Raw genomic sequence first — 27,761 nt, forward strand, 5'->3', positions numbered from 1 at the left:
CATTAATGGTTTGATGATAATCATAATAAGTTACTGCTTCTGTTATGACTTGGTCTGTCTACAATCTTCTCAATGGCTTTGCTGCCCTCTTGGATATGTTTTACTTTGTCAGTTTCTCCTTCCTAAAATGTGTAGTTCAGAACTGGATTTGCATTTATCTGTGTTCAGTATTATCTTATAACCAGCCCATTTTGGGATACTATGTCATAGGCCTCTCAGCTTTCTGTTTCCTTTAGATTTAATCAATGTTCATCAAGAGCTTCCAAATTGTATCCCAGTATGTCATTATTAAAAGGGCCAACGACAGATCCTCAGGATAACTGCCCATGGTGACCTCCCTCCTCATCTGTGCCATTCACTCCCTTTTTTGTCTTTTGTTCAAGCAGTTCTGAATTTCTCTAACTCGTACCAATATCTTGCCCTGAAGGATAATATGAGACTCTTCAAGTGCTTTGGTGAAATCCATGTTTACATTGTCTACAGCTTACCTGTGACATACCTGGCTGCTGTGAACATGTTAGTGGTTCTGGGCACTCATTGAGATGGCTTTTCCCTTGGGAGCATGCCAAATGGAACCCATCTGCCCATACTATGGACTCTTACTAGTCTAATAACCCTGTCAAAAAAGAAAATGAGATTAGGCTTTCAAAGTCTAATATGGAGGAGGGAAAGGGATAGACTGATACCTTTGTATCCAGATGACCAAGTCCAGTGTTATTTACTTGAAAGCACACTGATCTCAGATTCTTTCTGTGGTTCTGTTGGGGAGGCTTGCTGTGTGGAAGGTAAAAACTTGATAACAGCAGCTCAAGTCTAAATCAGGTAACACTATCCCCTAAGAAAATTCATACTGCTATTCTGTGCTGTGCTATTTTATGTTCTGCATAGAGAAGGGATAGTATTTTTTTTAAAATAGAGATCCCTATGAATTTTGTGTTTTGAAACTGCATACCCCAAGTGATCTGATGAGCATCTTTCATATCAGGGCAGAAAGATGGACTTCTCCACTTGGTAAATGAAAAGATAATGTTGAATCACTAGATAGACTAATTTGACATTTTTAATTGTATCAGAATTTCTGACCCTGTACATCACAATACAGACTTTGGGTTTTGATAGAAGCTTAAATTGTGGAGAGCTGTCATAGATGTTTCATTCAGGTTAGTGTGACATTGTCTTAGTATTTTCAGTCTTTAGGCTCCTTTGAGGTGATGTCTATTGTCTTTTTCTTTTCTTTTTTTAATGTTCAGGAATATTAGAAGCAGCATTTTCTTTCTTTTTTTTGGCATTTGAATTTGGGGAACTGCTTTTCCTATGTAATGAGCACCCCCTACCCCCCTTATAACTTCCATCATGCACACATGAAGCAACTCTTATTCTTTTGAGAAGTTGCCAGATTTGTAGTGTGTCTGTTTGGTGGTGGAATAGAGTGGGTAATTATTTTGGGGATGGAAACACAGGAAATTTTTTTGAATAGGCCTTTCAGCAACTTGGCAAACCTACAGAGCTTGCTCCCTTACCCGTACAAAGAGTGCAGCCATGCTGGTCATTCTGCGTTTGCCAGACACAAAGTGTCTTGTTTTTGAATGAACAGAACCTCCCCTCCCACCCATTCTGCTGCCTTTGTTTAGAATTGGTATGTAATCTAAATAATTGGATTTACCAGCTTAAGTTTTTAATATTAGAAAATTAAGTTAATAAAACAGTGCTTTGGAGCACACACCCCTTGACAAGGGAACAGCTGTGTATGGCATAAGTTGTGCTTCCCTGAGCACCCCCCCTGCCCCCCTGGAAAAATAAAACAAAAACAAAACAGAACCTAACTGAACCATTTTTGTAAACTTCCTTCAAGGATTGCAAACTATAGCAAATCCTGGATAGAAATGGAATTTAATTAACCTAGAAATTGTTATTGTGCCATATTTAGTGCTACCCTGGAGATTAAGTGCATAGATATTAATAAGCTAGTTAACTCTATACTCCAGATAACCTGGGAGGAAACTCAGGGAACCAGTGCCATCCCTGGGTATCTCCTGATGGCAGCTTGCCCAGGAAGCTTCTAAGTGCCAGTGATTTCAAAAGCAAAACAATGGACAATTTGGCACAAGTTCTATCAGTGGGGATTGGTGAACTCTATTTACATAACAACTTTTTGCCATTTACTCATTGAATTCAATGAAGTGCTCATTTTTTCCCTTTTTTCTTCTTTTTTCTTTTCATATGGTTGTTAAAGGTAGCATGTTGCCACTGTTCTGATACACTTTCAGGGAATATTTTTTTTTCATTTCCAGGTAGCAAAGGACAAATGGTAAAATGTAGTACCCCGTAGCTCTAATAACACTGTTCTTGAAAAGAGATCATTGCTACATCTATGATGGATCCAGGAGACAATAAATGCCAGTTCACAAAGATCTTAGGGTGTGATGGAGAAGACAAGAATTAGGAGACAGGAGAAAGGATTGTTTTGAATTCTGACCTGAGGAAGAATATGTGTTCTACCAGACTTGGCAGTGATGCATCCTGAAATATTTGTATTTTATTGGGGAAATAGAATCATAGCGCTTCCGTTTCTTACGTGTTTTACATATTTTTAAAACAATACATCTGAAGTACTTTCACACCTGTTATCTTATGTTTTTGTATAATACTCCTTTTAAGGCAGAACCAGGCATTAAAACTTTTCAGTTTATGGATGAAAAACCATAGCATAAAGATTTAAGGTCTCACGTATCAGGTTTCATGAGATCTCTAAATGATTGCTTTTTCATCTAACCCCTTGTTTCTCAATCATCTTTAAATGTGACAATTCTGTGATACTTGGAGGATGAAGGAAGGGAAGAAAAGAGAAGGATTTTTTAATTTTAAGGAGAGAGTATTTATATTAAATGGGCACCTAGATGGCACAGTACACAGTACCAGGCCTGGAGTCAAGAAGATTCATCTTTCCAAGTTCAGATCTGGCCTCAGACACTTACTAGCTGTGTGACCTTGGGCAAGTCGTTTCACTCTGTTTATCTCAGTTTCCTCATCTGTCAAATGAGCTGGAGAAGGAAATGGCAAACCACTCCAGTATCTTTGCCAAGAAAACCCTCAAAAGTGGGCATGAACAGTCTGACACAACTGAAATGACTAAACAACAAAATTTATATTAAATATTGAAAGAACCCCACCATCTAACAATAAATTCTGATTACAAGCCCTCCACTCTTGGTGGGGGTTGTTATGTCATTGTGATGTAGGAGAAAGACAACTAGATTTGAAGTCTGGAGACCTGGTTTCTGACTTTTACTAGTTGTGTGACCCTAGAAAAGTCACTTGATCACTTCTCTGTCTCCCAATTTCCTTATTTTAATTATAGGAATACAAATGTTTATCTGTCAGTTGTTGATACTAACAATATCATATCTATGTGTGGGCCCTGCCCTATTAGATTCAGATAGGTACTTGGAAAATAGTAATTAATTGTTAATGCTAAAAATTTTGTATTTTGATTATTAACAACAAGTAGTTTAGTTTTAGTCTGTTTTTGAAGTGAAGTCTTAGTTTCCATGTTGTTTCGTATTTGAGGATGCACTTAGATTTTAGGTGTTGGTGTTGTGATGAATGTGTTTGCCCTCAAGGTTTCCACCCTAATTTTGAAATCGAATTAGAATATCACTGAATTAGCCAGGACTTTTGAAGTTGCTATTCAGGATATCATCTCTCATGTTCTTGGCAAGTGGTCCTCTAGTCTTCATTTAAAAACCTTCACTGATGGCGAACACACTACCTTTCAAAGCAGCCCACCTCCTTTTTGGATAGTTGTAATTATTATGAGGTTTTTTCTTATATTGACCTGACTTTTGCTTCCCTTTAATGTGAGTCTTCTACTTCTCAATTTTGAACTCTAGTGCCAAACAAATTAATTAATCCCAGTTCTACATGGCAGGAATTCAAATATTTTAAGATAGCTGTCATGCCCTCCTTAAATCTAATCTTTAGGCATTGAACTTGATATGATTGATAATCCAAGGTTTTTTAAGTTTTATTAATGATCCTTTTATAAAGTGCCATTTTTTGAAAGCTAGTTTTATGAAGATAATGACTTTTAACACTACATCCACTTGATAGAACTCTTTTAACAAAGAAATAAAGTTAAGTAAAAGAAACTGGCCCATGTTTGACAGTGCATGCCATTACGCAGCACCTATATTTAGTCAGGAGGAGGGAGATCTTTCATACTTTATTCATCATCAGTTCTCTGTAGTAAGGGTTGGTTATTGCAATGATTTGAATTTTGATGTTTTGACGCATTATTTTCCCTTAGCACTGTGGTCATTTTGTGTATCGTTTGGTTTTCCTTACTTTATTCTGTATCAGTTAGTATTTCTATGCTTGTTTTCTGCTTTTGTTGCTCTGTATCCATTTAATTATTTTTTCACAAATTTCTCAAAATTCCTTGGATTGTAGTTTCTTGTGCCTAAAGAACGTTTCATTACATCAGTATGCTACGGTTTGTTGAGCCACTCCTCAATCTGTGGTCACCCACTTTATTTCTAGTTATGTCTTTGACCCTCTATTATACGCCCAGTAGTGATTACTGGCTCAGTGGTTATGTATTAATAATTTATTCACTTTTCTAGCATAGATCTAAATTGTTTTCCATATGGTTGGACTAATTTCTGGCTTTGCCAGAGATATATTTGCTTAACTATTTCTCACAGTTCTTCCAGTATTGGCACTCTCTCTGCTTCGCTGTTGTTCATGGTATGAGGTACAACCTCAGAATTGTTTTATTTTTAATTTCCCTCATTTTCATAGTTTTTGTTTCTTCATTTGAAACTTGTTGATCTCCTTTGGCCACTATTTTTTGCAGGAATTCATCTTAGTTGAGTGTGTTTATGTATACACACATATATCCATAATACACACATATCTGTACCTATATATAAATAAAATATAAATTCAAAGTATATCTCAGCAGAACCTTAGGGATATTTGAAATGAACATTTTTTTTCCATTTGACCATTTCTTCTAGTTACAGTAATTTTGTTCATGTAATAGTTTTTCAAATTAGTGTATATATAAAATCAAAATTGTCTTTTGTGATCTCCTTTGGTTATCAATTTTCTCCTAAACCACAGATCCAAAAATTATTTTCTTCTCTCCTTTTCATGTTAAGATGTCATCCGTTTGGAGTTTATGTTAGAAAAATAAATTTTATGGGTATCTTTTACTTGCCTTATTACTTAAATTTCCCCATTTATCTCTTATTAGTTGTCCACTTAGACAATAAAAAAGGAAAAATATATACGGGCTAGCAAAACTAAGCAACATGTATGAAAAATATCTAATTATATTCTTTGTTCCAAATCCATAGTTCCCTGATTCTGCAAAGATGGGAAAGGGGAGACACTGCAAAGATGGGGAGGAGGAGATATCTCCTCATATCTCTTTAAGGTCAAAGTTGATCATTATCATGATGTCTGCAACATTCGATTTTATTATTTTATTCTTATTTCTTCCATTTATGTTATAGCCATTGTGTTGATTGTTTCTTTGGTTCTGCTGGCCTCAGTTTATCTACATTTATATAAATCATCATGATTTGCTATATTTCTCATGTTCATTGTTATAGCACAGTGATATTGCATTATATTCATGTATCACACCTTGCTTAACCACTGATGGACATGTACTTTGTTTCTAACTCTTAATAATACAACACAATGCTGCTATAAATATTTCAGTGTGCATGGGGCTTTTTATGGGCTGTATACCTAATAGATTTGGAGTTTATTTTGGTATCTGGTCTTAGAAATTGGTCTACACCCATTTCTGCTAATTTACTTTCCAGTTTTCCTACAGTTCTTGTCAAATAAAGAGTTATTTCCCCAAGTTGTTCATGAACATTAGGTTATTGTTATTAATTATCTTTCTTTTTTCTCTATATAGCCCCTTCCTCTGATTTACTTTTCTGATTTTATAGGTAAACCAAATAGTTTTAGAATTATTGCTTTAAAATGTAGTTTTAAGATGTGGTCATACTAGTGCCCCCTGCCATCTTTCCCACTTTTCTTCATTATTTCTCTTGTGATTTTTAAACTTTAATTCTTCCAAATGAATTTTGTTATTATTAATTTGAAGTTTGATTGCTATAGCACTAAATCTATAAATAAATTTAGCATTGTCATTATTATGGTAGTGTTGTCCAAGCGTGAGCAGTGAATTCCATTCATTTCAATTTTTCTTTTTTTCTGTAGAATGCTATTTAGATTTATTTGTATGTGTTGTGAGCATAGCCTGGTAAGTTAGTTTTTAAATACCTTATGTTTTTTTTTTGTCATGTTTTTTCTTGTTCTTCCTGTTGGGTATCTCACACTCCTTCAAAGTAATATACAAAAAGGCTGATGAATTTTCCTGATGTGGATTTGGCTTTGACCAGGGTCCAGGATAGCGAGACCATCACCTGTGTTGTTTTTGTACATCATTAATGCAGACTAATGTTCTAAGCCTTTTTTTTTTTTTTGGACAAATATCCGCAATGGCCCAGATGAGCTGACCCATATTGAACTTGAAATTCAATAAAATCCACAGATGTTTTTCATGTAAATCTTTATTTTTAAAATACATTTTTATTGATGTCTTCTGTTTCTTACATCATAATATTTATTTCAAGTATCCTCTTCCTCTCTTTCCTAGAGAGCCATCTTATATAACAAATAGTATTTTTATGGAGGAAAAAAAATCAGCACATAAGATCAACACATCAAAAGTCTGAAAATATATGCATTGTGTAATACTTGTTATACTCCTTCCTCCTCAAATGGGGGAGTTGGGAGTGTCCTTTTATATTTCTTCATTTGGGTCCTGCTTGAGCTTTATAATTTTGTTATATTTACTTTTGATTTTTCTCATGTGCAGTTCTTTCCATTTACATCATTGGAATTACTATGTATATTGTTTTCTTGTCTGTGCTTACTTCATGCTGCATCAGTTCAAATATATCTTTCTATGCTTCTCTGTATTCATTACACACATAATTTCTTACCACACAGTAATAATATTCCATTTCATTTGTGTACCAATTGATGTCCATCTACTTTGTTTTCAATTCTTAGCTATTATAAAAATGACCACTATAAATATTTTAGGGCACATAGGACTTTATTCTTATTGATGGCTTCCTTGTAATATTAACTCAGTAATGGGGGTCTCTGGTTATGAAGTATAGGGGCATCATTTTATTTGCAGAATTCCACAATGCTTTCCAGTATGGTTGTTATATTTCATAGTTCTACCACCAGTGTTAGTATGTTTATCATTCTCCAACCCCTTCAACATTTATAATTGCCATGTTTTTGTCATTTTTGCAAAGTTGAAAGGTGTGAGGTTAAAACCTCAGGCTTCTTTTAGTTTGTTTTTATCCTATTACTAGTCATTGCAGTATTGTTCTGAATGGTTATGAATACTTCATATGCTTTCACCATTTATCTAATGGGGAATGGCTATGAGTCTTTATACATACATATGTAAAATTAATTGTTTATATATCTGGGGGAAAAATCTCTTATTGGAGAGATTTGATATAAAGATTTTTTTCCCATTCAACCACTTCCCTTTTTATCCTAGGTGCATTAATTTTGTCTGTGTGGAAGCTTTTTTGGTTTAAAGTAATCAAAATTTTCTCTTTTATCATTGAGAATTGCCCTAATTTTTTTTTATAATTTGATCTTTAATATTAGGTCATATATCCATGTAGAATGTGTTGTGAAATATATCAACCTGTTTAAAAACTCTTTCTCCCTAATCTTGTGCTTGTCTACTTACTTTCTTGAACCTTAGTATATGACATTTGGTTTGTCTCTATTCACACTGATCTTGTTAGATTTAGCCTATTTTTCTAACTAAGTGGAGAACATTGCGAACCGTTCCTTTGTTATTTGATATCTTTAGCCATCTCAATTTCACATCTGCAAATTTATTAAACATTCTTCTCTCTTCTATTCCTCTAGCCCAAAATCAGTACAGATACTGAAAAAGATTAGACTAAGTCAGAGCCTTCTCCTCTTGAGTTTTCGAAGTGACCGATGAACCTGTAGCTTTATAGTTCAAAGGTTATGTAGTTCATATAGTTTATAGGTTAGGAGGTAGTTGCAGTGATTTGTTTGGAACCAGAAATTTGAATTTGGCAGGTACAGCCTGACAATATAGGATGTCATGTCTTACTCAGGATACATTCATCATTGACCAAAGTATTGGTTGGAAAACAGTGCAATAAACCACTTGGCCAATATTTAGAGCATGGATTTAACTTGACTTCAGTCAGAACATATTGATGATAACAGCTCTGGCCTTGTGGTTAGCTGAGAAGCCTCTGGGGCTCAGGTTTAGCCTTGTACCCCCCACTTTCTGACGTGTGAGATGATCTCTCTCTTTTTAAAAATAGTTCTCTTCCTCCTTTTCATAATGAGTACAGATGTGAATTTGGGATAATTGGTCTTTTTGACTGGTTGAATATACCACCAGTGGATCTAACCAATTTAGTTTGGTTCAGATATTGTCTACCACAGGTGGGGGAAAATCAAAAACAAAAGGGAAATAGGCTCCATCTGTAGGAAATTGTATTCTTTTACCTTAGTGTCTTGCAATACCCAAATGTGGTAATGCTCTTTAGGGGTCAGATTTATTTGTAGGGAATATGAAGGGAACACTAAATATGATGGGAAGAAAGAGAAAAAGTTTGATGAGAAAAGAGGAAATAGTGGTGAAGAAATGCACTGTAGGCTAACATTTAAGGCATTCATCCATCTGAGTCTCTGTCCCCGTTCGGTGATACTTCCCATTACTGCCCATCTGGATCCTTCCTGACTTTCCCTAATCCCTAGTCAGCCTTCCCTCCTCTTTCTGCTTGTGCACCTTCTCCTCACCCCTTTCGGAGTCTTGTCTTTTCTTTCAGAGTCCAACTCAAGATCGGTTTCAGCGACTCCTCCAGAAATGAGACCTGGGCAGGTTCATCACTGGTGGATCATAATTCACCGGCATCAGATGGCAGTATCTAGGTTCTATTCTTCTTAAGGGGTTGTGCCATGAAGCCTTTCCTGATCCTTTCGAGTAAAAGGGACCCTTTTCCTCCTATAGCCCCAATCCCAGGCCCCCCTCTATTGTCTGTGCTCTTAAGTATCTTTTAACTTTTGTCACACTTATTTGCCTACATTATTTACACCTCTGACCAGAATGTAATTGCCTTCTTGGCAGAGATGGTGTTGTGTTCCGCCTATGTATCCTCAGCACTTGACATCAAATATGTTTTCTTATTATGGTTACTTAACGAGCGATATTGGAGGTAAAGAGGTGTGCAGTCTGAGGGCTGGAGTGGAGTACTACTACCTAACACGCCTCCTGTCTCACTCAGGGCAGCCATGCATGATTTGTCACTGCCCTAAAATCTGATGTAGCTCTTCCCTTCCCTTCCATGTTACAGTTCTACTGTCTCGTCACACAGCAGCTCATCGTTCAGCAGCAGTGTGGTAAAATTTGTTGTTGAGTCGTTTCAGCTGGGTCCGACGCTTCATCTTAGCAAAGATACTGGACTGGTTTGCCATTTCCTTCTCCAGCTTATTTTACGGAGGAGAAACTGAGGCAAACAGGGTTAAGTGACTTGTCCTGGGTCACACAGCTAATAAGTGTCTGAGACTGGATTTGAACCCAGGAAGATGAGTCTTCCTGACTCTAGGCCTGGCACTCTAGCCACTACCCTGCCTAGCTGCCCCCAGTGTGGTCACTAGAAAAGACCAATTATCCTGGAGTCTGAAGACCCATTTTCATATCTCACCTCTGACCTATGTTACCCATGTGACCTGGAGCAAGTCTTTTTGATCTGCCTGAGCCTCAGGTTCCTCATCTTCAGAGTGAGTGCTGGAGAAGACGGCTTCTGGGGGCCCTTCCAGTCTTGGATCCAGGAGCTTAGGCACATTCCATTTCCCAGGCCTTCTTGAGCCATGCTCATTGGTTGTACATAAATGTGACAGATGATGCGGTTTTTCAGCAGCTAAGATCTTCACGTCCACTAGGCTAGTGGGGACTGTCCTTTGATATTATTGCTCATAGCATCATTTGGGGCATGCACGGCTCTTCCTTGTCAATTTTGAGACTGGTTCAGGCATATCCTGGGTACCGAAAAAATGGCTTCTGCTTGGAGACTGGTGGATCACCATTCAATTTACACCTCTGATCTGTCTACAATAAAATGGCTCATGTGTTTAATTGCATGACACGTAAGTGAAAGTATTTTAGTTATCCTGCCCAAGGGCCAAAGGAAGGAACCAGTGATAGAATTGAACTGAGGAGAGAGATTCTTTTGAGATACTATATGATGAACTCTCTAGCTAAAATTACTAAGTTTTCAGAAATATTAAACAGACTTTCTTCCTGTGTTTCCAGTCCTTATGACTCAATCAGTATCGGTGATCAAACGGGCAACTTCAGTGAATAAATAAAAAAAGCATTTGTTAAGTACTTAGCGTGTGAAATTCACTGTGCTCAAGTCTTGTGGAAGGCATGGGGCTGGGGATACAAATAAAAAAGCATCAGTCAGTCCCTAATCTCTAGGAGCTCATGGTCGAATGGGGGAGGCAACACATAGATTTTAGCTGTAAGTCGGGTGACAAGGATCCATCAGTCTTTAGTGTTCATTGGCAAGGTTTGCGATTATGCATCTTTGATATCATTTCACAAAATCTTATCTGTTACTGTTGTTGAGCCATTTCACATTGCCAAGGACTTTTGTGGTGTGAACCGACTTTCTCATCTTCACTTACTGTGGCTGCTGAGGGTTTGAGGGCTAGACCACCTGCATAGGCATTTGCTACAATTGGGGCAGCTAGGTGGCATAGTCAAAAAGAGTGCCGGCCCTGCAGTCAGGAGGACTGGAGTTAGAATCTGGCCTCTTACTGGCTTTGTGACCCTGGGCAAATCACTTAATCCTATTTGCCTCAGTTTCTTCTTCTGGAAAAAGAGCTGGAGAAGGAAATAGGAAACTGCTTAAGTATCTTTGCCAAGGAAACCTCAAATGGGGTTATGAAGACATGACTAAGTGTGTGGGTGTGGCCCGGTGCTGTGCCACCCCCAATAAAAATTGCCAATTTTGTTACATGCATATATGCCTGGAGTAGTTTGTTTGGGTCACTTAATTTGGGATATTGGACTAAGTGGTTTAATGAGTTTTGGGGGCTAAGTAATAGTATCATGGAGTCCCTGGAATTACTGAGACATCTCAAGTTAGAAGAAGAAAGAATGTCTTAAAAAGCCAAAAATCTCACAAATGGTGTGAACTACCTGTAAGGTTACTTCCTTCAGTGTTGCCAAGGAGCCATCATTTTGACAGTGCTCTACCAATATAAATGGTAGCTGTCTCTATGCCTGGGTAGAGCCTCACGTTATCATTTGTTATCACCAACATGAAATTCATCACCAGGTGGCCAACCCTCTGGTGATGAGCTTCTCTGAACTTAGCTCATCTGCCCTTCAGATCACCAACATACAGTTGTCCCTGGGCTATTATTTACAACATCCCAGCTTGGCTCAGGATCCAGGACCCTCATCTTGGTCAAACTTCACAGTAGGTCCTTAGTGCATGATCTGCTTGCCTTGACATGTGTGAAATGTGTTCCTCTACACCTTCAATTTTTTTTCCCTCTCTGTGAATGTAAATGGACCTGAGGCTCTTAAAGGTTATTATAGAAATTTTTTAGAACCTTAGGGCCAGAGGTCATCCCATTCAACACATAATGGAATTCCAAAACCATTCTGTGATATTCTTTCCAATGGCCAATCTAGTTTCTGCTCGTAAACCCTGATTTACTGGTAATTCAGTCTTTTATGAAGTAGCCCATGATGTTTTTATATATTTCAACAAATACTTTTACTCAGAAGAAAGATTCTAGTTCTAGTCTTGCTTTCCAGTGTTAAGGAGATAAGTGCAGTTTACTTTGTCCTTGGTGGATCCTCCTTTAGTACCCTGTGGACTACCAAAGGGTGTGATCCAGAGGAGAGGACTTGGGAATCAGCATATATGTCCTGGAAATGATAAGCCATCAGTAAACGAGTGAAAGAGCATTGAATATGCCTCTAACATGTGCAAAGCCGTGGGCATATAATTCAAAAAGTAAGATGGACTGCATTCTCAGGAAGCTCTTACATTCTGATAGAGGGAGACAAGTTGTGTGTGTGTGTGTGTGTGTGTGTGTGCGCGCGCATCTATATCTTTCTCTATGTATTTTTCAGCTGCAAGTCAGATGGAAAGGTCTCATCTTCCTTAAGGGGGCAGTAACAAAACAGATAATAATGCATATTTACTGTTATTTGCACTGATAAAAAATCATATCCATTTTAGATATTGAACTATATGCCAAGGATTTTGGTGGCAGGAACTTTCTTTTCATCATCTTCACTATGCATGATTGAGGAGGAGGCCAGGGCACACCTCTGCAAGGATCAATTGCCTACATGCTGGAAGTAGGGCCTCTGTTATGGGAGCCATTGCTCTTCCTGGGTCTTTTGATTGTATCAGTTTTCTTGGGTTTTCTTCATTGAACCTGAGGGGAAGTAGTGGTTAAGGTGGTGGTAGTGGTTTGACTCATTTGGCATAATTCTGCTTCCTAGCTCTCCTTTCCTTCAGGGTGCCTTTCTGTTTGAGATAAGCTGGTTTTCTTATCCTCTGATCAGTTGGTGGGAATGACTGGCTCCTTTTTCCACAGAAGTTTCCCCTTGTTTGGGTGTGGAAGCAAGGCTAGCTGTTTGGGGTGATGGTACTGCCTTCCTGGACATCTTAGGTTTGCCTGCCCATTGATGGCATTTAGTTGTCGTTGGTGGATGTCCCCATTGATGGCATTGGGTACAAGTCTGGAATTGGAGCTGGTGATAGGCATCACCATTACTCCTAAGCTGTCTAAGTACGAGGAGAGGTAATGATGGTGCCAGTGGTGGTTTATGACTCACCTCCTATCTTTTCCCACAGTGACTTTCTGACTTGCCTAGTCCTTGACCTGGCTAAACCTTGGCCTCTGTGGCTTAGGGGGGCATTTGATACGGGAAGGATACTGTTACTCATATTTTCACTGGTACCTCTTAATCCAGAGGTTACACACTAATATTGCACCCCTGGTGTGGTCACACAGACCCCTCACTTGGAAACATATGCCAAGCCCATCAAATGTTGACACATGGTACAAGCCAATTAGGTTGTTGCAGTAGTCACATCAGCAGTATTCTTAGTGTATCTCCTGATCCCAACATGCTTTATTAACCCTTTGGATTTGGGCATTCTGAAGAATTGAGTTGGCCTAACATTTGGTTTAAACTTACTTGGGTCTTAATTTGAACCCCACTCTTCTTTTCCCTAGTAATTTTTTTGTCAGCTCCAGTAATTGCCACAGATACGGGCACCTTTGTGCTGGGAGTCGTAAGAGTGGGGAAGGCGGGTTATGAATTCAAGTCTGGTAAACACGCTATCTGTGCCTCCATTTCATTTGTAAACATGAACACAGGCCAAGCATGGGGCCTACTGGCACTCTTCTGCAGACTTCACTGGTCCCTTAATCACTGCATTCTCTATCTAGTCATTACAAGGTAGTTATAAATCCAGCTTACCGTGCTATCATCTAGTCCTTATCTGTCTTGTCTATAAAGATGGAGTGAGAGAGGGAGGTTCATGTGGCTGGCTTTAATCTAGGTAGGCTGTATCTGTGAACATCCCCTTGATCTAGTAACCCTATTAAAGAATAAGATTAAAAGGTCAGAAAAGGTTAGTCTGGCGGGACTTGTTGTGGATGAACCCATGCTGTCTTGTAGCAATCGCTGCTTTCCTTTATGAGTGTTCTGAAACCTTTATAAATTGTTACAGAGTTTTGTCAGGAAGTGAAATCAGGTTTCTAATCCCGTAGATTGAAGAATTCACCACCCACCCCACCCCCTTAAAAAAAATTAGGAGGTGTCTGTGTCAGAAGGGATGTTGAGCCCTGCTTTCCCTGGGGAGGGTGGGTGAGGAGCTTCCCCAGCTGCAGGGGCCTGAGACTTCTTTCTGGACAAGAATCTTTATTTCCCTTTAATTGGTAGCTTCTGTTTATACCTGCCACACCCCTACTGCAGCCCTTGCTCTTGATGGTTCCTTAAATGATGCTTCTGTGAATTATCTTCTCTTTACTCTCCAGAACCCCTGTGCAGCTTTTACTATTTATGTCTTATAATGAAGTTTTAACAACGAAGTTTACCATTGGAACTGGGTCTCCCCCCGGTATAGCCGTGGGGCTCTGGAGGCCACGCATTTTTCTTCCTTAAGGATCATTGGCTCAGAAGCCAAGCTCCTAGTCTGTCCTTGTACGGATATCATATCATTCTTGAAATGAGAGAGGCTAGGCTTGCTTTTGTTACTATGACCAGTGCTGGGGCTGCCTGGTCCTCTGGGAGCTCAGCCTCTTCCATGAAGGTTTCTGGCTGATTTTCCTGCTCCTGGTCAGCGTTTTGTCTTTGCTTTGTTTTTCGTAGCCCCACTGCATGGGTTGTCCAGCATGGAGTGCCTTTTCTTTAAACAGGAGGAGGAGGAGTTTAGAGTGTAAACTATCTTATGGCATCCCACTCTGTCATCTGCTCTTCATCTGTGTTTGTGTGTTTGTTTTTCATTATGGCTGCGCAGGCGTCTCATAATGTGTGGCATTTGTTGTTGCTGACTTTTCAAAAAGCAATAAACACATAGCATCCTGTTCACATGCAGACAGTATTTTTGTGAAATTCCTGCACCACTCAGAGACTATAAATCATAGTCTGTAGTCTCTCTAAATACTGATGTATGGGAAATAAAATTGGCACATTCCCTTTATTTTTCAGTAGGAAAGGTGAAGGGTGCATTATTTTTAAGGGGTGAAAAGCAAACTCCCTCCACACCAACACACACACACACACACACACACACACACACACACACACACACACCCTTCCCAGGCATTGTTGGGACCAGGAAACAGGAGGTGGGTTGCCTCATGTAACTTGGTAAGTAACAGTGCTTTTTGATTTGACCTGGTTTTAGGAACCAGGGAGTTATTTTGGCAACTTTTCCTGTCCTCTGCAGTAGCATGCTCTTTGAGGGTTCAGGTTGGACCCAGGATAGAGTTCTGTTTGAATCTACTTTTACATCTACCGTTTGTTAGGCCAGGAGACAGAAAGAAAAAGATGAAACATTCTGTAGGATCAAGTGACAAAATGTGTATGTGTGCATACATACACACATAAACACATACATATATTTTGGTTGTAGTTCAGTTGTTTTATTCATGTGGGTTTTACCAGAGTGCTTGCCATTTCCTTCTCTAGCTCATTTAAAAGATGTGGAAACTGAGGGAAACGGTGAAGTGACTTGTCCGGGGGCACACAGCTAGTAGGTGTCTGAGGTTGGATTTGAACTCAGGTCCTTGAGGCCTACCACTTTTTCCATTGTACCTCCTTGTCCCCTCCCCAGCCCCACCTCCATCCATGCATCCATATACACATTTACATATACGTGATCACCCATTCCCCATGGATGTGCTAATAGGAATTTTAACCATTATTTAGGGATTTATCAATACTTGTTCTCAGCAATTTGGACTTTAGTAGTTGGTGTTCTGTACCTGAAGAAATATGAGAGAAATCCATATAGCTTACAGAATTAACTGCCTCCTGATTTATTACGGTGATTCCATGGATAGATTCTTAACTTATTGAGCATAGAAATAAAAATGGTAATATTTAAAACAAGATGATGATATTGTTTAAAACAAAAACAAGACATGTTGGAGAAGTTTGGTTCGTTATTAGACTCTTGCCTGTCTGAAAAACTAATGAAGACCAAGAAAGGGTAATGGGATTCAGCCTTTAGAGAGTTTAATTTGGTCCTGTGGTGGTCAAGGAGAGACTGCAGGGTGGGAATCGTTTGGGAGGCGTTGGCTGGCCCCTAGATGTGAACTCTGAGGGTCCTAATTCTGTATCTAGTATGCCCAGTCTATACAGCAAGGTAACAAAAGAGGGATTGAAAGATACGATAGGGTTGTGAAAGACATGAGTAAGGAAGAATTGACAGACCTTGTTTCTGGATGCCGTGGGATCTCCTAGAGAGGGGGAACGGTCAACTAGGGCTCCGAAGTTCTGAGCTTTTCAGTGGCCCTGAGAATATAAAAACAGAGGAGTCAGCCAGGGTATTTGGTGAGGGAGCGGGGGTGCAATAAGATAAGTTTGATTTTATCCTATTAAATGTGAGGTGATTCTGAGGCATCGAAATGGTAGGAGTTGGGTTACGTTGAATGAGAGTTCAAGAATCGGGTTGGATTTGGGGGATATAAATTTGTGAAGCAGTTCTGTGGAGAGAGGCAATGGTTGAAGCCCTCACATTGGGAGGCAAGAGAATTGAATAAAGGATTCATTAAGAGAGAACTGCAGAGAAGAGTCTTGTTAAATGTCCCTATGGTAAGTTTCAGGAGAACAAAGAAGCTTTTTTTTGGCCGGGGGCGGGGAAGTAGTAGGTAAGAGAGTTTCAGGACAGGTAAGGTGGTGCAGGGAACAGAGCACTGGGCCTACAGACAGCAAGACTTGAGTTCAGATCCAACCTTAGACACTTCCTAGCCGTGTGACTCTGGGCAGGTCACTTCATCTGCTTGCCTCATTTTCTTCATCTGTAAAATAAGCCGGAGAAGAAAATGGCAAATGACTCCAGTGTCTTTGCCGAGAAAATCCCAATAGGAGTGATGACTCAGACACAACTGAAAGTGAGTAAACAGCACCACCAACCAAAAAAGAGAGCTTCAGAGAATACCGGGATGGTCTAGTGAGGCAGCTAGATGGTGCAGTGGTTAGAGCCATCCACTTGGAGTCGGGAGGACCTGTGAGGTTAAATCTGGGTTGTCCCAGTCACTTAACCTCGGTCTTTTTCTGCTTCCTCATCTGCTCCGTGGTTATAATAATAGCACCTGTCCCCCAGGGGATACTGTTTGTAGAGCACCTAGCACAGTGCCTGGCACATGAGGAGTTTACCGAGTGCTCCCTCCCTTCCCTCTCGTGTCATGAACACCAAGCAAAGGTGCTGTTTCCACAAGGAAAGAGTCGCTCACAGTGTAAAATTCTCCAGAGAGGTCAAAGAGAATGGGGGCCCAGGAGAGATGATTGCACCTGGTGATCAGGAGGCTGTTTGCTGACATTCGAGCATGCATTTTTGAATAGAGTGCTGGAGGAGAGATTCAACCAGAAAGCAGGGACAGAGTGTCGCTGTTGGGGATGTCTCAGTAGGAGTTTTGTGGAGGGATTATAGATTTTGTAGGTAGGTAACTTTGCAGAAAGTCTGTAATTTGGGCTTTTATTTCTATCTGAAAGATTAAATGGAAGTGTTAGGTAAATGAGGGATGCTTACGGTGCATTTATCACAGAAATGCAGTGGTATATTGTTACCAAGTGAGATAATGGTTTGAAGACATGCTTTAAAGAGCCAAGAGCTCCACGGCTAGGAGGTTCTTGCTCTATGCACTTTCTTGGCATAATTATTGCATTTTGTATCGAAAGTAAAAAAAAAATGAAAACCATAATCCCCATTTGCTAGGCCTCATAGCAGTGTGCTGTCCCTGGGCATGTGAATATACCACATGCAGATGCTTTCCAGCTACACCCTCACACAAATTTTCTATCAAATATATTCATGCATGACATTAAGCAGAGTTATTAAGCTTCCACAACACAGGCAGAGAGAGCTGAACCTGTTTGTGACTGAGCACCTTAATTGGAAAGGATCTGAAAGGAGTTCTGCCCTTGTTACTAAAGGGGTGTGTGTGTGTGTGTCTGTCTGTCTGTGTGCACGTGTCTGTGTGTGTGTGTGTTCTTTAGGCTTTACTCAGTATGTTTGCACTCTTCTTTTGTTTCCACAGGCCCAGGCTTCAAGCACAAAGGAAGTTTGCTCAGTCCCAGCCGAACAGCCCCAGCACAACTCCCGTCAAGATAGTGGAGCCGCTACTGCCCCCTCCAGCTACTCAGATTTCTGACCTCTCTAAAAGGAAGCCTAAGACGGAAGATTTCCTTACGTTTCTCTGCCTTCGAGGTAGGACTTTGGGGCCAGCCTCAGTGGTGGGAGTTGTCTATTGGGAAGAGCAGGAACCTTGTAGCGAGGCACAGACCACTTCTAGCTTCTGTCCAATTGGAAGGCTTTTCTCCTTTCTTAGACAGTTCTCTTTCCTCTAGCTTGGATTTGCGGAGGAGTGGAAAGTAGAATGAATCCTTTTGAAGAGATGGTTAGGAATGGGTGAGGGAGCAAGCATTTATTAAGTGCCTGTTATGTGCTCGGCACTGTGCAAAGGGCTTATTAGGTAGTTATCAATTAATATGTTCAATAATAAATAACTATTATCAATTAATATATTAAGTTATCAATATACTAAAGTACATCAGTTATCAGGCCTCACATCTTTCTTCTCCCTCATCCACCCGATTCACGCCTTTCCTCCTTTGAGCAGTGACACTCTTCAGTGATGTTGTTCAGCCTTGTAGGTGCACAGTGTTCTTAATGCAGTCTAATCAGATTCACCTGTAGAGTCACAATTCGCTGCACTAATGTAGTCTGGCTAAGCTTGAGAGGTGTATTGGGTGATTAATGGTAGAGCGTTGAGGTGTATCACTCAGTGCTTCTGGGCTGGTCTTTGTCAGAATAGCTGCTTTCCAGTTCACCCCCACTGGGACAGCTGTCCAATTTCTAAGGGCCTCAGTTTCCTCCTCTGTGAAATAAGAGGGTCGAGCTAGATGATCTCTTAAGACTCCTTTCATCTCTAAATACTGTGATCCAGTGAGTTCTGGAGCCCTTCCTGTGTCAAACTACCCTCAACTGGTTTATTATTATTGCTTTACGTGTTGGTAGGGCCTTAGTTTTCTGTAAAGGGCACCTAGGTGGCTTAATGAGTCCCTGGTCTGGAGTCAGGAAGACTCATCTTTCTGAGTTCAAATCTGGCTTCAGACACTAGCTTGCCTCAGATTCCTAATGTGTAAAATGAGCTGGAGAAGTAAATGGCATACCACTCCAGTATCCTTGCCAAGGAACCCCTCCCCCCGTGCGCCCCACCCCCAAAGCAACAAGATTTGTAGGAAAAGAGGGGGAAAGGGTAAGAATCACTCAGCATTACATAGATCTCCAAACATATGCCACTGAACAGTGGTATAAGAGGAAGTTGGCAACACATAGCAATAATATCTCTTTAAAACTTTATAGTTAGTCATAGATTTTAATTTGAAGTGATTTGAGAGATCATGAAAACCACTGTCCTCCACCCACATTTTACAGAAAACTTGTTCATTTGTTTTTTCGGTTGTGTAACTCTTCATGACTCCATTTGGGGTTTTCAGGGGGAAGATTCTGGAGTGGCTTACCACTTCCTTTTCCACCTCATTTTACAGATGAAGAAAGGAGGAAGACAGGGTTAAGTGACTTGCCCAGGGTCCCACAGCTAGTAAGGGTCTGAGAAAAGGATATGAACTCAGGAAGAGGAGTCTTCCTGACTCCAGGCCTGGAACTGTATTAACTGTGCTATCTAGCTGCCCTTGCAGTGTTATATTGTGACATAAAGAAAATTGATTTTAGAACCAAGAAGACCTGGGTTCGAGATCTTTGTTGTAATTGGATGCGTAGCCATAGGCAAAGCCTTATAGTAAGTGACAGATAGTTTGCAGATCTGAATCCATGGACAGAAGTTTCAACTGGGTCTTCCACTAAGGAATTTATAGGTCTGTCTCCAAAAGAGCCAAAAATAAAAAAAAAATAATTCTAGCATGAGGTGAAATGATCCAGAATTTTGAGATTGTGGACTTTGAAAGACAGAAAACAAAATTCTGTGAGCCATTGTAGAATTGGAATCAGTAATGGTTTAGTCATGGAGAGAAGGGCATTAACAATGATTGACAGATGGTGGGCTTGGGATGACTTGGATAGGGTTTTAGGGAGGTGGGGCGAGGCAGAGGTCTCTATTTTGCTAATGGGATAAATAGAAAGAGGTGTTGTGCCTGTTTAGAGGGAGTGGATTGTATGGATTAGGCTTCTGAATTAATACATTGTATTAATATGTAATATGTAATGTAATAAAAGTGAGTTCCTCTGTTTACTTGGAGCTGTCTTACTATCCACAGTTAGCGAAGAAGCAAGCTCTTCTCACTGGTCACTTTCCCAACGGTGTACAGCTAAGATATTAGGGTTGGTTTTTTTTTTTTTTGGTATTCTCTAGGAGAAGGGGAAGGTAGGATGCATATGAAACCCTGGGAAAAGTGTCTTTGTAAACAGTCCGATTTGAATAGAGTCGATCTCTGTATTTCTCTGTCTCTTGGTCTCTGTCCTCTCCCTCAGCTGGCTAAAGAATGTAGTCACTTTAGTCATTGGTCCTTGTTGACTTCAATAGGAAAAACATTTTGCTACAGTGTGTAGTCTGATGTTTTTGTGTTAGGGAAGGCCACCTTCTTTAGGCATTTTTTAATCAACTAATCATTAATAAGAAAGAAGTGCTTCCTTGCAAGACTCACTTGTATAGAGGATTTGAAAAGAAGGGCTAGTAAGGATGTGTCCCTTTAACACGAGCAATTCCATTTTGGGTTATATATTGAATAGAGTAAAAACCATGAAGAAGGTAGAATAAGGGAGTGTTTTAGGCTTAGTGGTATATATTTGTGGCACTCGGAGTAAAAGTTCAGAGATAACAAAACACATCCTTTCTTTCCCTCTTCCCCACCACCCTCCATATCACATTAGCAGAAATCCCAAAAGGTAATTCTGGCATTGAAACTGCACAGAGAGGTATATACCTGCCTACTATCTATTACGTGAAAGGTCCCAGAAAAGTCTAGTTCTAAGGCATTTAGAGGTCATTCGACTCAATTTGGCCAGGGTCTTTCCCTTCTCATTTTAATGTCTTGACCCAGAATTTCTAACGGAAGGGATAATGGAGCAAGCATGCGGAGATATGCCTGGTGTGTGCAGTGTTCTTACCTCTAAATAGCTACATTGCTTCAGCTCATTTGCCCTTTGCCAAATGCATAATTAGTATCTTTCATTGGTGCATGTGGAGAGGACATGTGCTTGTTTATAGTAATACACATGTCCTTACCATTGTTGTATTTCCTGTGATTAGAATGAAATTCTTCTTAATAACTTGTGTTATCTTTATTCTAGTCTGGTTTTCAATTATTTACAGATTAAAGGGAAAAAAAAGAACTAAAACTTATCACTGTAGATCCCTGCTAACCAGAATTTCTTAAACTCATTTCTGTGGAACTCTGGTGATCTGTGCAATCTAAATAGGGCTTTTTCTTCATTTTTTAATAGTCTTTCCCCCCACTTACGTGAAAGACAATTTTTAAACATTCATTTAAAAAAATTTTTAGTTTCAAATTTTCACCCCCCTCTCTTCCGCCTCCCTAAAAAGGTAAGAATTTTAAATAGGTTATATATGTTTAATGATGTAAAACATTTTTCCCTATCAGTCATGTTGTGAGAGAAGAAACAGACCAAAAGGGAAAAAGATAAAGAAAGTGAAAATAGTATACTTTGATCCGTATTTAGACTCCCATCAGTTCTTTCTCAGTATGTGGGTAGCATTTTCTACCGTGAGTCCTCTGGAATTGTGTTGGATCACTGCATTGCTCAGAAGAGCTAAGTCATTCATAGTTGATCATCATACAACATTGCTGTTAATGTGTACAATGTTCTCCTGGTTCTGGTCTCTTTGAAGCCTTTCCAGGTTTTTCTGAAATCCACCTACTCATCGTTTCTTATAGCACAGTAGTATTCCATTACATTCATGTACCACAGCTTGTTCAGCCATTCCTTAATTGATGGGCATCCCCTCATTTTCCAATTCTTTGCCACCACAAAAAGAGCTGGTTTAAATATTTTTGTACGTGCGGGTCCTTTCCCTATTCTTTGATCTCCTTGGCTTACAGACTCAATGGTGGTATTGCTGAATCAAAGAGTATGTGCAGTTTGATTGCCCTTTGGGTTTCTCTTTATTCTTAAGAATTTTTTTTTTTACCTAAAATATTAAATCTTCTGGCTTTGCCTCTTTTTGGTGTGAAGGTTACCATGGGTTCTTGAATGCTCTGCCAGTGGTAGGGAAACACTGGCTGGGTCTATCATACTGGAAGGGTTTCATGGATGGGGGCTTAGGGATGTGTCATCTGAGGAACAGTTAGAAGATACCCTATTACTAGGTTGACCAGTGGGTGAGGATGAATTTTTTGGCTTCACCAATCCTCCACTTACGATGTTGTAGAAGGATTGCTGTCTTTGTCATTGGAGGGGAGTTACTCATTCTGATGGAATCCAGAACCTTTGAATTAATGAGGCAAAATAGTAAATATGAAATTATATATCCATCATTAGTGGTATGTATTGTGTATACCATTTTTAGTAGGGAAATAGAATGAATTTCCTCTTGCATCAAAATTTCTCTCGCCCAAATATTTCCTCCTCTCACTGCCTCTCTTCCTTCCCATTACCATTTATGGAGTTCATCAATCTACTTTAGGTATCATGGTCAAATTAATTTTGGTATATTGAATATATGGTATTTCTCTTTACTCCCTTCTTTTTGGAGGACACATCAAAGAAAAGAGAATCTTGAAATGATGGTATCCTTGGTACTCTGGGTGCCAAGTTTTGGCATTGGGTCCATTTGGTGGAGATGTACCAGATTGTTTTTAAAGATTTCAATTAAAAGAGATCTCTAGAGCTGCCATCTTGGGGCCTTTTCTCTAGTAATTCTGGGCTGGCATTACCTTGATGGTACAGGAGTTTCGGTGACAGGCTGCCTGCCAGCCTCCAGTTGATAGAAACAGGAGGAGGGAAGGGATGCCTATGGAGTTCTCTATGAAAGTATGTATGCTTTTCCCTCCAGAGCACATTTTACCAGTCAGCAGTGACTTTGAATATTATGGGAGAATGAATTCTAAGTAGGGCAGATGCCTGGGGTGATATAGTGGTCACATAATGAGAGGGGATTAACCTGCTAAAAAGCAATTAAACAATCCCTGAGCACAGAAGGAACCTTCTGGAACAAGATGGGAATACCTCACATTATATAAACTAGTTTGGGAGGGGGAGAAAAAAAAGCTCTTTCTGAGATGGATACACAACTTCCTGGAAGGTCCCTTCTGAATTGTGACCCAGCCTGCCTGCCTCTGTTTGCTTTCTCTTGGGGGAGAGCTGGTGAACAGCCTTCAAAGTCTTCTCCTTTCTCTTCCTTAAGTCACAGACTCCTGGCTTCAGAAACCCTCCTATTTTTCAGCCGACTCTCCGCTGTGCAAGTGGGTTAGATCCCGCTGAGTAAGCTATTTCCCTGCTAGGGACGGGTTTATCAGGGTAGTTATGAAAGAAGATCCTTGAAATATTTCTGCTTGAGGAAGACGATCTGTTTTAATTGCTTTGTGACCTTGATGAGTTGTTAGAGACTGTCATGAGACAAGAAAGGGAGAAAGAAAGGGGATGCACACAGTGAGCCAGCCTCTTATTTCTGGTGGGCCCTTTGCTAATTGACCATTTGTGTTTTTCACTCCCTGTAGATGCATGGGGCAGGCTCCTTGTTGTCTTTTACTGATTCCCTGACCTAGGTTGCTATGTGTGGCTTTATCCTTACCCTCCCATTGATTAGTTCCCTTGGCACCCCCTGTCCTTACTGACATCCATTTAGAGAGACTGGGAGTGAAATATTTTAAGCAGACCCTGGCCTACTTTGGATTTGTGATGGAAGGTCTCTTCAGCAGTGGCTGTTCTCCGTTATCTTATAGCTCAGACAAGGGTAATGGGAACTTCTGCTTTGGAGTATGGAGGCAAGATGGATAATTTGAAGACTTGCCCAGGGTCATTTAGTGCCCTGAGGCTGGATTTGAATTCAGGCCTTCCTAACTACTAGTCTATCTCCAGGCACTGAGCTACTCCCTGCCAAATTACTCTGTTTGTACTGTATATCAATGTCATGAGCACCTGCTAGCTTACTTAGCTAGGTTGTGTAGTGGATAGCAGACTGGGCCTTCAGATCCCCTCTCAGATACTTACTAGCCTTGTGATCCTAGGCAAGTCACTTAACCCTGTTCGTCTCAGTTTCCTTATCTGTAAAATGAAGTGGAGAGGGAAATGACAAGTCATTGCAGTATCTTTGCAAGAAAACCCCAATTGGGGGTCAAGAAGAGTCAGATATGACCGCACAACAGCATGAACTGGCTAGGGTCATACAGTAGTAAGCATCTGAAGCTAGATTTGAACTCCAGGACCAGCTCACTGTTGACTGTACTGCATGATTTATCGTCTTTGTCTATTTCAAGGGCATAGCACACACAATGAATGCTTGCTAAATGGAATTAAATAAGTTAAATGATTGCTTGTTAAATTTAATTGAATTTAAAGATAGCGTCTATGGATTTATATTTGATTTTGTGTTGTGTTGTGTGTGTGTGTGTATGTGTGTTTAAAATCATAAACTAGAGAATGAGGCAATTCAGAGATTTTCTAGGCCATATGGAAAAGATTGTGGGTGAACAGTGCCAGCTTTAATTATAGGTATTTTCCCCTTTCTCATCAATTGCATGGAAACTCAAAACCAGGTCAGTGAAGAAGATGAGGGTATTTAGGGATTCTGTATAATCTGAAAACTAAGCCAGGAGGGGAAAATTGTACACTCATAATGGGGTCACTGCTGTAACCTGTTCTATCCAGAGAGCAAGTGCGCCCTTCAGTTGGGATTCTTCTAGGAAGATGTCTCTTAGGTTGGCTGAAAGTGAATGAATGTGGGCTAGAGGAAAAAAAAAGACACGGGTGTGTGTGGGAGGGTGTATTCATGTGTGTGCTTGTTCATCCATGCTCTGTTTCTCTGAGGTCAGGAATGTTGATGAACCAAACAGCACTGGTATAGGCCATTACTTATTACCTATCCTTTAAAAAATTCTCTTTTGGCCAAGGGCTCTGTATTTCCAAATATGATATTGCTTCCCAGCTATGCTTAAATTCAGGATATTTAAGCAAGTTCTTATTTCTTAGTTTGCCATCCCTTCCTTTCCCCATTATTACCGCTCACTCTTTCTCCTCTGACTTGTGTGTTTTCAAAAGACACTGAAGATACATTTCCTGACTGTGGTTTACAAAATAGAGCATGAGGCTTTTCATACTATTGCCGCAGGCTTTTTCTTTTTCTTTTTTTTGGCTGGTTGCTCTTTTAGGCTACAGCTCTGCATTAATCTACCAGGGTTCCCTTTGATTTGGATTTCTGGCTATATGGAGAATAGGTTTTGAATTTATTAACATGTTTAAGTATGCAAGTTGTATCTGTATAAGTGTCTATGTAAGTATTTACAAGGAAGATATTTATGGGCTCAGATGAGAAAGAAGGTGGATAGATGGTAATTTAGTTAGAATGAATTTTTCTCTTTTTCAGGGGTTGTTCCTAGTATGATGCTACAGAACTTTAACCCTTGGGGTAGTGGGATAATACAGGACCCAGGGCTTGACACAGCAGGAACACCACCCGACTTGCTCAGATCATAGAAATATCTTTGAAGGGTAGTGCTACAAAGGCTGTGCACTCCCTCCCCCCCAGCCTGTTACTGGTATGTGTGTGGGTGGGTGCTACTAAATCCACATCTCTCTCCTTCCCCCCCCAATTATCTTTGATCAGAAATGATGACAGGTTTTTTTTTTAGTTAAGTCAGTAAATGGGCTACATTCTAACTTTTGTCTTGATATATGGTCACCATCACTGGCCAGTTTTTATTGGTTCAGTCCAGAGATTTTGAACTAGCAGCCTTTTCTAAATCTCACCTATATATAATATGAATCGTTAGAGAAAGGTTTTTCTAAAGCAAAACTGGCCTATTTGTTAAAGAGATGGTGAGAGGGGAGGGAAGAGAGAAAGGGTTGAGGGGTTCATCTTGTCAACATGCTTTTCTGAGAAGGATCCAATTTTATAGAAACCACAGCCTAAATTAGAGAGAGCAGGCTTTTGGATTACACTGATTTCTGTTGTGGTTGTAACATACCACAGTTTGATTTTTGTCCAGATGAAAACATTTGGTTTGCACTTCAGTAAATATTGCAGAGACATTGCCAGCTAATGCTGAAAAGTAATGAAATACTGCTTTGGCAAAACGCAGATGCTTTCACTGCTCCTGATTCCCCTTCTCTCATCCAAGTTCAGATTTTTTTCACATTTGCTAATGCACTTTAAATAATCAGAGACGGAAATCTGCCTCTAATTGTTATTGAAAAACAGTGTGGTAAAAGAGAACTTTGATTCCATAGATTTTTAAAAGGTAATTCATTTTTGAGAAATCAGAGCTTTGGCACCTAAAACAGCCCTTTCACGGGTTACGTCTCCAAAACCACCAAGTGTCAGGTGGCATGTACTGCTCTTCTGTGTAACAAGTCAACCTCTGTAATTTGTTAATTAAGGTCATAAACCAGGCTTATTTTGTGATTAAGGTTGAATGTTCAGGATTTTGTTACCCTAAGAATACAAGAGACATGACAGAAAATTAAAACTGCTAAGCACTATTCTGTCATCTTTTCCCCAGTATTAATTCTCTCTCTCTCTCTCTCTCTCTCTCTCTCTCTCTCTCTCTCTCCTCTCTCTCTCTCTCTCCTCTCCCTCTCCCTCTCCCTCTCCCTCTCTCTCCCTCTCCCTCTCTCCCCCCCCCCCCCCAACTTGTCATCTCCCATTCTTTTCTTTCACTGGTTTTAAGTATTGAGCCTTTCTACCTGTCTTTCAGTTACCTCTCCTTAACTCTGGTTATGTTTTTTAGAAGACAGTCCCCAAAGTGAGCAGGTGAAAGGGATTTTCCACCCTGGAAGTGTCTCTACTTCCCCCACCCCCACTCCTCAGTTTCACCACTTTATAATTATATTTTGTCCTTTTTTAAAAGAAAAAGTCACTGTTTCATTTGGAGGCCTCCCAGTCTGCTTTGTCATTTCTATCCCTGGGTTTCTTAGTGACACCCTTGTGTCAAATGGCTATCATTCTTGGTTTGAGATGTGGACTTTTTTTTCTTTTTTAAAGAAATCTTAGCCCTGTTTCCCCCTTATTTTTCTTTAATTGATTTAGTCACTTTCCTTAATAACTTTAGCATAAATACAGTACTCAGCCTTGTTTAAACAGTTTGCATTTGCTGAGTGATCTGGTGTATGGCAAGCACACCTACGTCTTCTAAAAATCTTTTTTTATTTTATCTTCTTATTGAAGGACCTCCACAGGGAAGCTTTTTCCTCTCTTCATCTCCCTCTGAATCCTAGTCATAGAGCCATAAAACTTCTACCTTCAAGGGACCTTCAGAGGGGACCATTGTATTGACATCACTTGCCTGGTATCACATAGTGAGTTTGTGATCAAGGGAAGAGTGTGGCCCCTTGACTGGTCATTTTGTCACATCCATGTCATAGCCTCTTTTCTCCCAGGGTCCTGGATAGAAGGGTCATTTGTTGTACCAGCCAAGGATTCCTCTTTTTTAATCTTTTCTTGAAAGGTTGAAAATATGTTTTGTAATGGTGGTTTTTGGCAGCATTTTTTTCGTTTCAATTTCTTTATCGACTGATGCATTTGACATAGGGAACAAAGACATAAATGACTCTCCCTAAAAGTGGTAAAGAAGCACTCACTGCCTGAAAGGTTTTTTTGACTGACAGTCATTCCATTTTCTGCTTGAATCTTTTATTATTTGTTAACGGAAAGGACTCTGGCTCCAGTGCCATCCATTGTATTTT

At 39.9% G+C, this 27,761-nt stretch overlaps 1 protein-coding gene across 3 annotated transcripts in view; it reads left to right on the forward strand.

Moving 5' to 3' along the window:
- The window catches only part of JARID2 (jumonji and AT-rich interaction domain containing 2), a 331,939-nt gene that overhangs the window by 217,859 nt on the left and 86,319 nt on the right, over positions 1-27,761 (forward strand). For all 3 annotated transcript variants that reach the window (XM_036738762.1, XM_036738771.1, XM_036738779.1), the window contains one exon: positions 17,920-18,089. In XM_036738762.1, coding sequence (XP_036594657.1) covers positions 17,920-18,089 — 170 coding nt within the window. The remainder of the gene's footprint in view (positions 1-17,919; positions 18,090-27,761) is intronic.

Source organism: Trichosurus vulpecula, chromosome 1 (assembly GCF_011100635.1).
Source record: "Trichosurus vulpecula isolate mTriVul1 chromosome 1, mTriVul1.pri, whole genome shotgun sequence".
Classification (NCBI taxonomy): Eukaryota; Metazoa; Chordata; class Mammalia; order Diprotodontia; family Phalangeridae; genus Trichosurus; species Trichosurus vulpecula.